The following is a 17,416-nucleotide window of genomic DNA, read 5'->3' on the forward strand; positions in this document are numbered from 1 at the left end:
CAGTTTCACCAGGAGTTTCCCAGAGTCGGGCTCTATCTCCTGGAGGATACTGAAGCCAATTTCAGAGATTTTAGGCCATTAAATGTCCAGCAGCGCAGAGGGGCTAAGGCAGGATTGTGGGGGTGGGGGATGTAGGGGCTCTGCGAGCTGCCCCTACCCCGAGTGCCGACTCCGCAGCTCCCATTGCTCCCCAGAATTGATATTTTAACTTTAATGGTTCAGAAATGTTTCATATCCATATTGGGAAGAAAAAAAGAATCCACTGTGAAATTGTTCTCAGTAATTGTAGTTTATTTGTAATTTTAAGTGCATTATGTTATCCTTTATAAATTTAATAGCCAAATATTTTATGCAGAATGTACATCAAAGGATTTTCAAACCTATTTTTGTTCATTTTTCAAGGGAGTCTAAGGTTTCTTCTAGTGAAAAGATGAGGATTGGAGGTAGTGAAGAGGTTGCCTGGCTGCAGATATTTGAGCCCACTGAAAAGGACAAAGGGAAATACACCTTTGAAATTTTTGATGGCAAAGAATCCCATAAGCGCATGCTTGATCTATCTGGACAAGGTAGAATACTGAATATATTGTAGTTATAAGACATGATGCATTTTCATTAACTGGATTAAGTGGAAGAATCACTATAAAAATGGAAAGCTATCAGCCAAATTCAGCTATGCTGTAAGTGGACCCAACTTTTCTGGATACCTTAGAGTTGAGACCATTTCCACCGAGGCTGATTTTGATCCCATATGTTCAGTTTTCATTTGATATGTTGTAATTTTATGAGAGGTTTTAAAAGAACATTAACATAGGAATGAGTGACAACATTTATGTTTACTTGTAGATAAGAACTACATTACATTTTATATAATGCACTGAAATATTTCATTACAGCTTTTGATGATGCATATGCAGAATTCCAGCGACTCAAGTAAGCCATACATTTTTTATTTAGATCCTGTAGTTAGTGCCTTAATTATACAGTAAAATATTAATTTATTTCTGTTCTTTCCCACCATTTCCAACTATAGGGCAGTGGCTTTTGCTGAGAAGAGTAAGTATATTTTACATATTTTAAGAGACAATCTACTTCTAATCTTGTGATTTTTTTTTTATTTAAAGGCAAACCTAATTCCAAGTTCCCATGTTTTCCATAGTTCCATGACAGCAGAATCAGCACATTGCTGCAGAATTCAGCCACAGGATTTGCTGTCATTTTTCAAAAGTTGTGCGTCTAATTTTCTTTAGTTGCAAAGAAAACCTGCCAAATGAGAACTGGGTGGGTGAATCACTGCTATGCTGTCTTAGAGAGCCTGAAACAATAATTTAAGAGTTGTGAACTTTCTTCATCACACTGCAATGTTGACTCTGAAACATAATGATAGCTACCACCTGGATGCTAAAAGCCTAAATCGCTCTTGCTTTGTTGTGTTCCAAAAGCTTATATTGTTCCAAAACCTCTCTAACAACTTCAAGGCAATTGTATGTTTGGTACAAAAATCTGTGGCACATTTGAGGGAAGCATAAAATATTTGATATCAAAATAAATAATATCAGGAATACTGTAGGGATTGTATTATTTATTTTCATATTTCATTTAATAAAAATTCCTATTTTTAAGATACTGCTTCTAAATGCTTGAAACTGCCCAAGAATTTCCTTTTGTTCTGAAGTCACCAACTTATTGCTAATACTACATCAGGATTTATAAAGATGAACATATTTAGTGAGTAATAAATTCTTTCAGACTTTGTGATGATTTGTTGTAGTATGATTATTATTTTTTAATTCCTAGATCGTGGTAAAGTGATAGGTGGTTTGCCCGATGTGGTGACTATAATGGAAGGCAAGGTAAGGATGACTTTTGTCATTGAGTCATGTTCGTATGTTAGGATTTCTGTGTTAGTGGGGAGGAGGCAGCGGTGCAGAGAAGTAGAGAACCATGCAGTGTAGCCTTTTGGATGGAGAATGTATTAATTATTATGATTAAGATTTTCAAAGTCGACCTGGGATTTAATGACAAAGTTCCCACTAATTTCAGTGGGAGTTTTGTGGTAAATGCCCCGTCAGCTTTTATTAATCTCCACCCATTATTTAATTTCAATTATTTCTTTTATTATTTACTTGGATGTTTACTGTTCTATGTGTAGCACCCCCCTGCAGCACACCAGATCTGCAAGGGTGGCAAAGTCCCTTATTCGTCCATTTCAGGGGCTTGGTGACCCCTACTTATGGTCAAGTGGGCCCAGGGTCCTGTGCGCTTGTGGCTGGGTTCATAAAATAGCAGACAACTGATAACCCTTACAACCACTAGGAGATTACAATTTATTATTGCAGTGGATGACACTTATTAATAACCTCTCAGTTCCCCACAGGAAGTTGCTATTAACTGAAGGTTGCCAATCAGTGACAGGCAGTTTTGCGGGACTGCAGCCAGGAAAGGAAGCACTGGAATGTGTATAGCCTGGGCCCTTGAGGCCAGGGCAGGATATAGCTTTGAGAACACAGGGAGAGGTACAATGAAGCCACATGAGGCCGCAGCTCTCTGTGCTGCAGCCCTCTTGTCTTCTGGAGTCTTGGTGCTGTGGGCTGGGAGGGGCAGCAGCAGGCCAGCCAGTAGTAAAGAGAAGGGCTGCTAAGGCTTTCCACAGGGACTGAAGGCACGTGCTGCATGGAACCTCTCCTTGCACTCTCTGGGCTGTGCCCTGCCCTGGCATAGTTGTTAATAAGCAGCACGCCTGTTGCCAACATCTCTATCCCATTAACATTAAAGTCAATGGGATGGGATCAGTTCCTGGCAAAATGCTGCTATTAACTGAATGTTGTTAATATTGGGGTTGCTATTAATTGGCATCCACTGTTGAGGAAATCAATGACCAACAGATATTTTTCTTCTTCTTCTTTGAGTAGTGTCCCTGTGGGAGCTCCACTTTTGGTGCGCATGCGCCTCTCAAGCCCTGGATCAGAGATTTTTCTGCTAGCAGTGCCCATTTGGACCAGGCACATGCCCTGTGCCTCCTTGTGGCAGACAAAGGCCGTATAGGGATGCGTAGACAAGCCATCCTTAGTTCCTTCTCTATTGCTTGGCCTGAGCTCTAACATGCCCACCTTGAGCATGTCTCAGCTATTTCATATTCTTCTTATGGTAATATTAATTAGTGTAGTTAGTTGTTAACCTTACTAACTACAACTATTTCTATGTCTACACTAGAGAACTTACAGCGGCACAGCTGTACTGATGCAGCTGCATTGCTGTAAGATCTGTTGTGTAGTCATTCTATGACGATGGGAGAACTCTCCCGTTGATGTAATTAAACTACGCTCAAAGAGCGACGTCAGCAGGAGAAGTTCTGCCGCCAACATTGTGCAGTGCACATAGCCACTTATGCCGACGCTGCTGCATCAATGGCAGTGGCGCTGACTTAGTGTGGTAGTGAAGACAAGCTCTCAGTGTGGTGAACAAAATTAGATGGGACAAGACCAGGGTAATCCTTATAGTACCAACCCAGCCGAGACAAGCTTGGAACCCTTACCTATCTCATCTATGCATCCATCCACAGCTCAAGATACCGATCACTCCGTGTCTCATCTCACAGGATGTGGGACTCATGTTTCACCCCAGGCTAGGGGTTCTCTGCCTGCAGGCATGGTCCCTTAATAATTCAAGGGGCTAGAATCCTCCTGCTCTGACGAAGTGCAACAGGTGTTACTGAATGGTAGGAAGAAGTCAAACCGTACTGCTTATCTGCAGAAATGAAAGAGAATCTCCCATTGGTGCTGTCATTGCTACTTCCCACCTGGATCTGTGCCTCTTTCAGTCATCCTGGATTATCTCCTGGATCTGACGATATCAGGGTCATCAATTAGCTCAGTTAAGGTCCATTTGGCTGCAATATCAGCCTTTCATCTGACTATAGAGGAGTTTTCCATATTTGCTCATCCTGTATTATCTAGATTTATTAAGGGTTTAGGAAATCTCTACCTCCAGCTTAGAGACCCCACTCTGACTTGGGACCTCAACCAAGTACTCAGTTACCCTTATTAACATCCATTTGGAGCTATGGCAACCTGTTCTTTACTCCCTTTATCTATGAAGACGACCTTTCTAGTAGCCATCATGCCATTGCGTAGAGTTGGGAAGATTGGTGCCTTGATGGCAGATTCCCCCCTTTAAGGTAGTCTTTAAGGATAAGTAAAAGCGGCAAAGAGTCCTGTTGCACCTTATAGACTAACAGACATATTGGAGCATAAGCTTTTGTGGGTGAATGCCCACTTCGTTGGATGGTTTCTTTACACCCACATCCTAAATTCTTACCTAAGTTTCTCTTGGAGTTCCACCTTAACCCATCTATTCATATACCAGTGTTTCTCCTGAAGCTCTCTCTTCAGGAGTCTTGTTTTCGTACCCTGGATATTAGAAGGGCACTGGCCTTCTTCTTGGATAGGACCAAGCAATTTTGAGGGTCATCCAGGCTGTTCATCTCCTTCATAGATAGATCCAAAGGATCCATGATTTCTGCTCAGAGACTATTGAGATGGATATCTGGATGTATTGTCACTTGTTATAAGACCGCAGGGGTTCATCCTCCTGAAAAGGTGATAGCACATTCTATCAAGTCACATGCAACATCCACAGTATTGCTTAAGAATGTACCTGTGTCTGAGATATGTAGGCCGCTGTGTGGTCTTCAGTACATACATTTGCAAAGCACTATGATTTTATCCATGCCATCAAATCCTATTCAGCACTAGGTACTGCAATTCTGTCCTCAGTTCTGGACTCAGTTCCGAAGATCCCTTCTCCCTCTGGGGAAACTGCTTAGAAGTCGCTTAAAGTTGAACACCCACAAGGACACGACTCAAAGAAGAAGAGGTTACTTACCTCATTCAGTAACTGCATTTCATCGAGATGTGTCCCCCTAAGGGTACTCCACCACTCACCCTTCCTTCCCCTCTGTTTTGGACAGTTCTCTGTGGAGATGTTCAAGTGGAGAAGGAACTGAGGGTGGTTCACCTATGCATCCCTATATAGACTCAGTGTCAGGCATGAGGAGGCACAAGCTGCATGCATGGGCCAAATGGGTACTGCTAGCAGAAAAATCTCCCATCAAGGGCTTGAGAGGCACATATGCACCTGAAATGGAGCATCCATAAGGACACACATCTCGAACTGTAGTTACCATACAGGGTGAGTAACCTCTTATATGATTTTGTGTGTGTGTGTGTGTGTGTGTGTGTATGAAAAACAGAACTGCCCCCAAGTTTTCCAACAGGCCTTACCTACTTAGTGCTATAGAAACCTGATGAGAAGGGCTGTTGTCCACGGTGGGAAGTCAATAGTTCTCTCCTTTTGAATGGAGTGGATCTCATGGTCTCCAGCCTTGTCCATCCTCCAGCTCTGGATGCTGGAGAGGCCTGCCAGGCTCATCTGGCAGCTAGTCCTCACAGAAGCAGGGGAGTGTGGGGGTTCAGACTCTCCATCATGAAACTGGTGGCTCTAGATCAGTCTCGAGCGCCAGCGCATAATTTGTAAAGAAAGAGGCGGCAGGGCTCAAAATAGCATCCTCCACACAGCGTGACCTTGCATGCACCGTACGTGCAAGGTCACACCTTCCGCCACTGAGAGAAGAGCGGCCAGAGCTGAAAGTGCAATCAAGTTATAAAAAGCAGTTACAACAAAAGGATGGAACATTTTCTTAGTATGAGGATATATACACATACATATGTGCATATAGGATAACTGACACTTCTAAAGGGACAGTAGGGAATCATAGAAATGTAGGGCTGGAAGGGGCCTTGAGAGGTCATTCGGTATAACCCTCTGTGCTGAGGCAGGACCAAGTAAACTTAGCCCATCCCTGACAGGTGTTTGTACAGCCTGTTTTTAAAAACCTCCAACGACAGGTGTCAGGTTAGTCACATAGAAACAGAGGCATGATGGATGCTAGCAACAACAGCTTTATTGTAAAAAGAATGTGTACTGTCTCTAGCTCTCGATAAAGATGTGCTGCACTATTCTTCACATACCACCACCTAGTGACTAAACGTAATGCAATTGAAACTTTCCATCACCTCTTTTCTTTTCTGCATTTTAACAATTTTTAAAACTATACAATTGTTTTTTTCAAACTAACTTTACATCTCAACACATGTCCATCTGTTAATTATCCCTAAATCACACTGTTTTTTCAACTCTGTGGACAGAACAGATAACTTAGTGAATAGGCTGTCTTTTTATTTGCAAGTTTCAGAGTAGCAGCCGTGTTAGTCTGTATCTGCAAAACTAAAAGGAGTACTTGTGGCACCTTAGAGACGAACAAATGTATTTGAGCATAGACTTTCGTGAGCTACAGCAAGGGCTCTCTCAAGCAGGTTTGGAGTAGGTGAATCTTCTCTTGGTTCTTCATCTGCAGTTTGTAGAGTTTGTTCAGTTGATTGTTCATTCTCTGGAAAAAACTGAAGATGTTGATGGTTCCTGTTGAACTCTCCACCATCTGTCTCAATAGCAGTCTGTTTTCTTTACTACAGCAGGAGTTGTCCATCCTTTACCTCCATCCAGTTTTGACACAAACATTATTACCAGGTTCCAGATCAGGCAATTATCTGAGTGATATAGGCTATAGAAGTGTTCATAAGATCTTTTTGCCTTTTGATCCAATTTGGCTACTCTTCTTAGGTCTGGCCACTTTGGGGCTGAATTCTTTTCCAGGGTTGGAACAGTAATCCTGACTTGCCTTCCCATTAGTAATGATTAACAGTGTAGATCAGAAGAGCAAGGAATGGATCTTCCTGGTTCAATATTTTCTTGGCTGTCTGAACAGCCCTCTCAGCCTCTCCATTTGCTTTTGGGTAACGTGAGCTGCTAGTGATGTGTTCAAAATCATATTTTGTGTAGAATGACTTAGCTGTGGTGAATTGTGGTCCCCATTGCCCATCAGTAGTTGTTCTGGAACAGCACAGTGGATGAATGTGCTCTTTAATTTCTTGGTAACACTGTTACATGTTGCATCTTTCAGATATATTGTTTCAATATCTAAAAAAGTAATCCACTATAATTTGGTAACGGTGTCCTCCGAATTCGTATAAATCTTCTGCTAGCCTCTCCCGGTGTCTGTCTGGTAGAGGTATTATTAGAGGTGCTTTGCGTTGTGTTGGTCTGTTAGTACTGCAATGTTTGCATGAAAATACTTCATTCTTCATATCCTTGCTGATTTCAGGCCACTACACTGACTGACTGGCTCATTCACAGCATTTACTTAGTCTTTGATGTCCTTCATGGATGTGATTTAGAATTTCTCCTCTCAAAGATGGCAATGTGATCACCTTTAATCATTAGTCCGTTGGACTCACTTAATTGTCTTCATACAACAAAATAGTCTTGTGCCATGGCTATAGTGTTCTTGAGATACTTGAGCCATCCTGTTTGAATATAACTAAAAACTTATTTGAATTTGCTTATATGCCCAGGTAGCTTTTTGTAGCAGGTATGGTCATGCACCTCACACTGGGCTGGAAGCTTCCAATTAACAGTCTTTCCATAAATATCCAGTTTCACCCTCCACGCTGGCTATGTGTCATTACACGTGCTTAAACCCAGAAAAAATGGCTCTTGATTCTCGGTGGTCACTTCCTATACTGCCTTTGTTAGGCAGAAAGCTGCAAAATGTCCAATTTTTGTGCATTTATGGCATTTGGCTCCTTTATGTGAGCAATCTTGGACTGTGATCTTTCCCACATCTTGTGCATTTAATCTGAAAAGTGTTATGTCTTACCTGGGGCTTACCCCACATTGCCTTTGAGGATTACTGCAGTTGCTTTTTGCAGCTGTGCTATATGTCCTGTTGTGACCCTGTTTGTAAGTCACTTCTAGGTTTCTTTCTGGCAGTCACTCGTCTCTGTTTTGATTTTTGATGATCTCTGATTGTCTTGCCATTTCTATTTCTGTGTGAAGGGTTAAATCTCTCTTCATTTGCAGTTTATCTGCAGTCCCTGTCGAAAATGCCAATCGGTATTCTGTCTCTAATATGCTCTTTCTTTTTGTCTTCAAAATCACAGTTTTCTGCCCTGTCAGGCAAGTCTCTTATAAAAGGTTCCACAGATTCCCCAGGATTTTGGACCTGCTGGTAGAAAAACGCTTAGTTATAAACCACATTATGCTGAGGTATAAATTGCTCATCAAACATAGCCAGGACCACAGCGTAACTGTTCTTGTGGCTTTCCTCTCCAAAGGCAAAGGACTTAAAGATATAATCAGCTTTCCTGTCCATGGCATAGACTAAGTAATGTGCACCTCCCTGAGATTACTTGTGATGCAAAAACATGGAAACTACTCTTTCCAAACAGCCACTCTGATGGCCCGTCGAAGTGAAGCTCTCTGGGGAGTGAAACTTTGGCATTTTGATGAAATTCTGCAGTTTCTTTTGTTTTTCTTCTAACACCATGTCAGGTTAATGACAAAGAGACAAAGACAAAATGGATGCTAGCAACCACAACAACTTTATTGTAAAAAGAATGTAGACTGTCTCCAGCACTCAGTAAAGGTGTGCTGCAGTATTCTTCATAAAGTTAGTGACAAAATAGTATACTGTAACCTATTCCAGTACTTAACTATTCTTATAGTTAGAAAATTTATTCTAATATCTAACCTTAATCTCCCTTGCTGCAGATTAAGATGATTACTTCTTGTCCTGCCTTCAATGGACATGGATCATCCTCCTCCTTTTAACAGCCCTTAGTGTATTTGAACACTGTTATCATATGCATGGTCTTTAAGGTGACCACTGTAGTTCAGTAAACCAGAGCAGCCCCAAATACGCAAGAGTGACAATTTGGGATATATACATGCATCCTAGGTATCGGCACTCTGATTCATTCTCAATATTGACAGATTAAAAAATCTTCAATATTGATGGGTGTTGAGGGCAAAGTGGTGACATTTAGACATTATGTTCTCTCTCAAATGCTGCAGTTTACATAATTATTGCTTAAGCAAATAGTCACTTTTAAAAACTGCTCTTTTATTTTAATAAAGTATAAGGCCTGATCTTACTCATATGGGTAACTTTATCCATAAGAATAGTTCTATTGATATTGAAGTTACTCAGAAGTATTAATGTTTACAGGATTGGGCCCACAGTTGGGGAGTCCTCTGACATGGGAAGCATGTGGTACCCATAACTGCTTGTTTTTTCAATGTGCAGCATTTAAATGTACAGCAGTTCTGAGCACATTTAATAAGCCACTCCCTACATTCTGAATTGTTTTAATAGATCCTGTGGTCTTGAATAATTTAAATGGAGTTCAAGAAAACAATTAATTGTGTACATGCGTGCACACACACAGACAATTACCTTTCTGGGTCCTGAGAGTTTGTAATTGGGAGGCTGAAGTCAGGGTGGAGGAGCAGGGAGTATATCTGTGGAAGAGGCTGGGGTTTTTTAGTAAAATGGTGGATGTCTGAAGCAGTTCAGTGGCCTGAAATGTTAGAAATAACTCCATTAGAGTGCGATTTGTGGGCAGAATGAAAGGGAGGCAGTCAAAGGTGCATTATATTTGAAATGAACCACATGACTATACACTGTCTCATGTAGGTCTTCCATTTATTGTACTGATATCATCACCACATATATAGTGCATAGACAGGCATATATATTATATAAATATATCTGACATAAATTTCTCTGTCTTATACTTGTAAACTGTACTGTGTATAAAGACATATTCTCCTTAAAGTGTTATTTAACCATTAAACAGAGCCTAGATGACTGGAGAGTCTATAATATTAATTGCTTTCACTGTGAATTTAAACATCTCCAGTAATATTCTTGGGAGGCTCGCAGCTGAAGTAGTTTGCTCAGCTCTTCCAATGGTGCGTAAGTAGAAACTTCAAGGATGTTTTTAAATGTATCATTGTCTGAACATCATGTTAGACTAATGGCTTGCCAGGAGTCTGCTGCAGGCAAGACTGCAGTGACAGTCCAACTTACCATCGTCAGACAATGTTACCCTGGGGCTATTATTGAATCACAGTCACTGGTAAGATGGTGGAAAGCTTGTGTCAAAAACAAGGAAAGTTAAAAATATACTTTATGTATCTGTATTTTCAGTCTTCACAAGTCTAAATATATGTATATTAGCCTCCGCTTGATGAGTGAAGCTAAAGTTACACCTCAAAAGGAACCCTTAAACAAGTGTGATCCTTATATATATTGTGGATTCCTTCTCTCCCTCTTCCCAGAAGACCATAGGATCATAGAAATGTGGGGTGTAAGGTACTTTGAAAAGACAACTAGCCCAGTCCCCTGCACTGAGGTAGGACCAAGGATACCTAGGCCATCCCTGACGGGTGTTTATGTAACCTGCTCTTAAAAAACTTTCAGTGAATGGGATTCCACAACCTCCCCTGGAAGCCTATTCCAGCACTTAACACTGTACTTATATTTAGAAAGCTTTTCCTAATATCTAACCTAAATCTCCCTTGCTGCAGATTAAGCTGATTACTTTTTATCCTACTTTCAGTGGACATAGAGAATAATTGATTACCATTCTCTTGATAACAACCCTTAATATATTTGAAAACTGTTATCCAATCTCCGCCCTCAATCTTCTTTTCTCAAGACTAAATGTGCCCAATTTTTTTAACCTTTCCTGAGAAGTCAGGTTTTCTAAACCTTCTATTATTTTTGTTGCTCTCCTCCATACTCTCTCCAGATTGTCCATATCTTTCTTAAAGTGTGGTGCCCAGAACTGGACATAGTACTGCAAGTGAGCCTCACCAGTGATGAGTAGTGGGACAATCACTTCCCTCGTCTCACGTACAATACTCCAGTTAATACAATCCAGAATTACTTTAGCCTTTTTAGCAACTTCATCACCTTGTTGAACCAATGGAACAGACTGCCTAGGGAGGTTGTGGAAGCTCCTTCCCTGGAGGTTTTCAAAAGGTGGCCGAAGAGCCATCTGTCTTGGGTAGTTTAGAGACAACAAATCCTGCACCTTGGCAGGCGGTTAGACTAGATGATCCTTGCTGTCCCTCCCAACCAATGATTCTATGATTCTATATTCCATTTCTGATCCACTATAAACCACAAATCCTTTTCTGCAGTATTACTGCCTAGCTAGATATTTGCCATATTGTAGTTAGGCACTTGATTTTTCCTTCCTAAGTGTATAGTACTGTGTTCTTGTTGAATTCAGACTAATTCTCTAATTTGTCAAGGTCATTCTGAATTCTAATTTTATCCTTCCAAGTGCTTTAGACCTCTCCCAGCTTGGTGTTATTTATCTGCAAATTGTATACTCTCCTCTCCATTACTGGAGTCACTAATGAAAATATTGAACCAGACCTAGGACAGACCCCTGCAGGACCCTACTAGATATGTCCTCCCAGTCTGACAGTGAATCACTGATAACTACTCTCTGAGTACAATCTTTCAACCAGTTATGCACCCACCTTACAGTGATTTCATTTAGACCACCTTTTCCCAGTTGGCTTATGAGAATGTCATGTGAGACTGTGTGAAAAGCCTTACTAAAATCAAGATATATCACATTTACAGCTTCTCCCCATCCAGTTGGCCAATATTCTGTCAAATAAGGAAATTAGGTTGGTTTGGTATGATTTGTTCATGACAAATCTACTCTGGTTATTCATTATGTAGCCCTATTATCCTTTAGGTGCTTACAAATTGATTGCTTAATAATTTGTTCCAGTATCTTTCCAGATATTGAAGTTAGGCTGTCTGGTCTATAATTCCCCAGATCATCTTTCCCCGGATCCCCTTTTAAAGATAGGTACTATATTTGTCCTTTTCTAGTGCTCTGGGACCTCAGCCATCCTCTGAGTTCTCAAAGATAATCACTAAAGGTTCTAAGACTGCTTCAGCTAGTTCCTTAAGCACAGTAGGGTGGATTTCATCCGGCTCTGCTGACTTGAATATGTCTAATGCAGGGGTTGGCAACCTTTCGCACGCAGCCCATCAGGGTAATCTGCTGGTGGGCCATGAGACATTTTGTTTATGTTGACTGTCTGCAGGCATGGCCCCCCGCAGCTCCCAGTGGCCGTGGTTCACCATTCCCGACCAGTGGGAGCTGCGGGAAGCGGCATGGGCCGCAGTGACGGGCTGGCTGTTGCTTCCCGCAGCTGCAATTGGCCGGGAACAGTGAACCATGGCCACTGGGAGCTGTGGGGAGCCAGGCCTGCAGACAATCAATGTAAACAAAATGTCTTACGACCTGCCAGTGGATTACCCTGATGGGCTGCGTGCCGAAGGTTGCTGACCACTAGTCTAATGTACCTAAATATTTTGGCTTGCAGTCCTTCCCCTTTGTTGCTAATATTAATTGTGTTAAATATCTGGTCACAATTTACCTTTTTACTGAAGACTGATGCAAAATAGGCATTAAACTCCTCAGCCTTCTTGACGTTGCCCATTGTTGGCTCTGCTGAGTAGAAGACCTACACTTTCCTTTGTCTTTTTCTCTTGTTCCTAATGTATAATAAGTGTGGTGACAACCAGCATGCTCAAATAAACCTTCTGTTTCACTGATGCCTAAAATGACTTTTCTTTTCCTTAGACTTTGAATCTGACCTGTTCTGTATTTGGAAATCCTGATCCTGAAGTGGTGTGGCTTTGGAATGACAAGAAATTTGAACTTAATGAACATTATTTAGTTGCACTGGAGCATGGAAATGTTGCCAGCTTTACAATCAAGGGAGTGTCCTCAGAGGACTCAGGCAAATATAGCATCAATGTCAAGAACAAGTATGGTGGGGAAACAGTGGATGTCACTGTAAGTGTGTACAAACATGGTGAAGAGATGCCTGACATTAAACTTTCCCAGTTTGCTAAACCACGGATAATACCACCACCAGCACAAGCCACAGAACCTCCAGAAAAAGCAAAAACAACCTCCACAGCTGAGAAATCCAGTAGGAAATAAAGTTTGAAAACCGTGTTTGACATACAAAACCATATAGATGAGCTGTAGTTGAAGTGTTGCTGCAAATAGGTAACTGCCAGTGTCCAAGGAGATGAGCTTTTAAAGCAGAGGTGGGCAGACTACAACCCAGGGGCCACATCCTCCAGCCTGTTTAATCTGACCGTTGAGCTCCCACTGTGGAGCGGGATTTGGGGCTTGCCCTGCTCCCACGCTCCAGCTGGGAAGCAGGGTCGGAGACTGTTCCGCATGTGTGTGCCGAGGCTCCTGGAAGCAGCAGCATGTCCACCCTCCGGCTCCTACGTTTAGAGGTATCCAGGGGGCTCTGCGCACTGCCCCGACCCCAAGCGCCACCCCTGCAGCTCCCATTGGCCGGGAACTGCGGCAAATGGGAATTACAGGGGCGGTGCCTGCAGAAGGGGCAGCATGCGGAGCTGCCTGGCCACACCTCCACATAGGAGCTGGAGGGGGGACATGCCGCTGCTTCCAAGAGCTGCTTGATGTAAGCGCTGCCCGGAGGTTGCACCCTTGACTTCCTCCCATGCCCCAACCTCCTGCCCCAGCCCTGATCCCTCTCCTGCACCCCAACCCCCTGTCCCAGCCTGGAGTCCCCTCCTGCACCCTGAACTCCTCATTTATGGCCTAACCTCAGAGACTGCACCCCAGATAGAGCCCTCACCCCCTCCTGTACCCCAATCCCAATTTCATGAGCCACCACACAATTTCCATACCCAGATGTGGCCCTTGGGCCAAAAAGTTTCCTCACACCTGTTTTAAAGGCATGCAGTTGTGCAACAGTATTGTACATTTGTGCAATTATATCTTTATGAAAAAATACAATATGGCACGACTTACAAATAGCAACAGGCCCAATATCTGCCATTGGTTTAATTATCAATGGCAGTTTCTATAAAGTTACAGTGATATAAATTTTCTTCGCTGAGAATCAGTTCCCCAGCAACAAAAGTAGCATGCTGTAGTTAAATATGCATTCAGAGCTGCACTTACTCATTACTCACTTGTGGAGTCTCTTTGACTTTGAAGGTGCTCCTCATATGAGTAAGGGAAACTGAGATGGCCACTGTAGTCTGTATTTAGTAGCATTGTTATTCTGTACTGCAAGCTGATCTTTGGTAGTGCTCTACAGATGATCACAGTGGACTTGTTAAAGCATAAGTTACATGGTTGTATTTTGTTTTTCTTGCTTTGTGCTGATAAAACTTAAAAAGTCACCTTGTGCTTCTCACTGCACCAAATCACACCTAACTAATTTGGTTTATTCTCTTTCATTGTTTAATTATGGCTTATTGCATAGTTTCACAGCTGGTAGCATGCAGACAATTGATTTTCAATAAAGAAAACAAACTATGGTTAATCACCGTCACTGTGTGGCACTTACAACATTACATTTGCTCTTTATGGTATGGGTCAAGATGCAAATTTAAATTGGAAAAACAAGACATGTATACAATTGTGCAGCTTTCTAGGGTTATTATGGGTCAGATCCTGCTTTTGCTAAAACCAATGGCAAGACTCTGATGTCTATGGAGCAGGAGCTTAATATTAGACCCTGATTCTGCAGATACTTAAGCATGTGCTTACCTTGAAGCATGTGAGTAGTCCCATTGCATCAATTTTAGTGGGACTACTCAAGTGCACTTGAATGTTGGCAGGACTGGGGTTTTAGGGCCAGATTATCTATACAATTACAGCCCCATTGTCCATGCAGGCTCTAATCTGTTCATAAATGCCCAGCAGAGAATTCCCCTCTTGGAGGGTAACTTCCTGCTTATACAAGTATGCTGGATCCAGGCCCTGCACCTGTGGCCTCCCCTCCCCGGAGTAGGGTAAGTATCGGGGAGGAAGGAGAGGGGAGGGCATGGTGCAATGGAACTATGCTATTCAAAAACTTCATTGGGTAGGCTCCTATGGCAGTGGTGCAACTCAGCGAAGCCAGCTGCAGCCGTAAGTCATGTTGGGGGTCACAGCTGGCCCCTGAGAATCAGGGAGCCATAACCAGCTGCCTGATGGACACCTCCTACATCAAGTAGTGCTCAGGTGCAGGAGAGAATTGACCTTTAGTGTCCTCCACACAACTGGAAATCCAAGGGTGGACTAGAAATCATGGCCCAAGTCCACAAAGGTATTTAGCCTCCTAGCTCCTATTGAAATCAACAGGAGTTAGGTGCCTAAATACCTTTGAGGATCTGCGCTTAAATACCTAATCCTGCCTCCCTTCCTCATATAAGTATTAGACCTCTACAGCAGTGGGACTACTAGTGTGACTAAGGCAAGCAGGATTTGGTTTGATATTACAGTACCATCTGAACAGCTTTGTGATTAAAAGGAAAACTGATTGACAACAAAATTCTCTTTTAAATGGGGCTACTTTTCCACAGTACCAAATAATGAAGTATGGTGTTATTGAAGAAAAAATCTGCTCTTGAAACCATTATCAACTGTGAGTAGCCAGTGTAAAAATAAGCATAGAAGCTCTGGGAATTAAATATTTTTATAGTATATGTATTAAAATGTATGTAATTCTTTTTGAACCATTTCATTTAACAAACTGCTCTTTTAGGAGCTGTGTATCCTTACAGTTATGAAATGGAGAGGTGAAACGTATGGATGATACAAACAATGTAGAAAAATGTTAGGCAATGGTCAGAAATGGCTATTCCTGTGTGAATCAGACCTGTATTTATGGACTCAGCATATCTAGTCATTAACTGGGATGACCTAAGAGGAAACACCTGCATTTAACATGAGATCATTTGATCTGAGGGGTTTTATAGAAGACAAAAGCAAAGCAAGGATTTATCACTAGAATACCTGACACAGTAAGAAAATGAAATGTTTTATTTGAATTTGACATCACAAGGACGAGACTGACCCTCTTAGTGAAATAAAATAACCCAGTTTTTCAATTATTATTCCAATTTAGTATTTAAGACCTTTTCACTAAACATCAGAGCCAGACTCCACAGCATACAAAGTGAGCATCAGCAAGAATTTAATATTATTCTTATCTCCTTCTACCGTACACAAGTTAAATGTAGTTGAGACTATCAAATTATTGCATGTTATGGCAGCTTTTCAGAGGTATCCTTGGGCACAGCAGACAAGGTTAGACTCATCTCAGTTGTACCTTTTAGCTGGCTCTTTTAGTTAAGCAAGCTTCAGTTATTTCCTTTCAGGCAGAGGGAAATAATTTCTGTACTTCAGCAGAAGATTAACTGTCATAATAAATTATCATTCACTGAAATATTATATTCAAAAGACCTAGGATTTCTTATAAGATGTTTCATCTTTTTCAATGTGGCTACACCTGTTTTCTTTGTACACAGTGATCTCATTTTAAAACCAGTAGTACGAAAATCAGGTGAGCATTCCGTTAAAAGAGATTTTTCAAAGCAGACTTGCATTGAATTGTCCACAGGGATTTTAAGGTCTAATGGGTATTAGAGAGGCAGATAGGGTAGCTTAGTAATCAAGTCAAATTGAATTCATGATTAGGTATGTTAGCATTTGCATGTACCCTTTATAAGCTTAATTTCCCTTTTAGTTTAATTGAATTACATTTTAGGACGGGGTGAGACAAAACTGTATGTTTACTGAGCCAGATCCTTAGCTGGTACAAGTCAGTGGAAGTCAATGAAGTGATACCACTTTACACAGTTTAGGATCTGGCTTGTAATTTTTACAAAGCCAGGGTCCCATTAAAGTTAGCCATACCTCCTAGAAATACTTTTATTACAGTGCGGGCTTGTCTACACTACAAAATTAAGTTGACTTTATCTAATGCGACCTTGAGCCCCCAAATTAATGAAGTCGATTGTGCATGGCCATACCATGGCCATTGTCTCAATGGAGTGCATCCTCACTCTCAGCTCCTGCATCAATGCACAAAGCAGTGCATCATGGGTAGCTATCCCAAAGTGCAACTTGCCACAGTGTGCTTTGGGAAGTTTGTGCAATGCCACATGGGACCAAAACATTGTCACAGGGGAGAATGGGAACATTGCATCGGCATCCCATGATGCACTGTGCTCCCTCCCTCACATCAATGGCAAACAATCCAGTGGTTTTCGTGCCTTTAAACCACTGTGCATATGCCATACACCAGAAGCCTGGAGCCTGCTCACCTGTGCACTCTTGCTGTGAGCATCTCAAACACCTCATGTCTTCGCCTGCAGTATTTCCAGAGCCAAAGTAGGGTCTGCCACGTGGAACATAGCGATGTCCTGCAAGCAGCCCCGCTGCAAGCCATTTAAAAAAGCAATTCACAATTACTGATGGCAGTCACAGAGCAGCTGCACTCTGTTGAGTGCTGTTTCTGGTCCCATGAAACAAGCACTGACTGGTGGGACTGCATCACTTTGCAGGTATGGGACGATGAGCAGTGGCTGCAGAACTTTCAAATGTGGAAGGCCACCTTCCAGGGACTTTGTGCAGAGCTTTCTCCTGACATGCAGTTC

General features: G+C 41.9%; 1 protein-coding gene across 1 annotated transcript in view; it reads left to right on the plus strand.

Moving 5' to 3' along the window:
- Positions 1-13,253, plus strand: part of MYOM2 (myomesin 2) — a gene marked incomplete at its 5' end in the record, with an annotated part of 101,813 nt that extends 88,560 nt beyond the window's left edge. Inside the window, 5 exons of the mRNA XM_084624909.1 lie at positions 403-566; positions 894-930; positions 1,031-1,053; positions 1,795-1,850; positions 12,576-13,253. Coding sequence (XP_084481035.1) covers positions 403-566; positions 894-930; positions 1,031-1,053; positions 1,795-1,850; positions 12,576-12,941 — 646 coding nt within the window. The 3' untranslated portion in view covers positions 12,942-13,253. The remainder of the gene's footprint in view (positions 1-402; positions 567-893; positions 931-1,030; positions 1,054-1,794; positions 1,851-12,575) is intronic.
- Positions 13,254-17,416: the final 4,163 nt, after the last annotated feature.

This window comes from Lepidochelys olivacea, assembly GCF_965140295.1.
Source record: "Lepidochelys olivacea isolate rLepOli2 genome assembly, chromosome: 3".
Lineage (NCBI taxonomy): Eukaryota > Metazoa > Chordata > Testudines > Cheloniidae > Lepidochelys > Lepidochelys olivacea.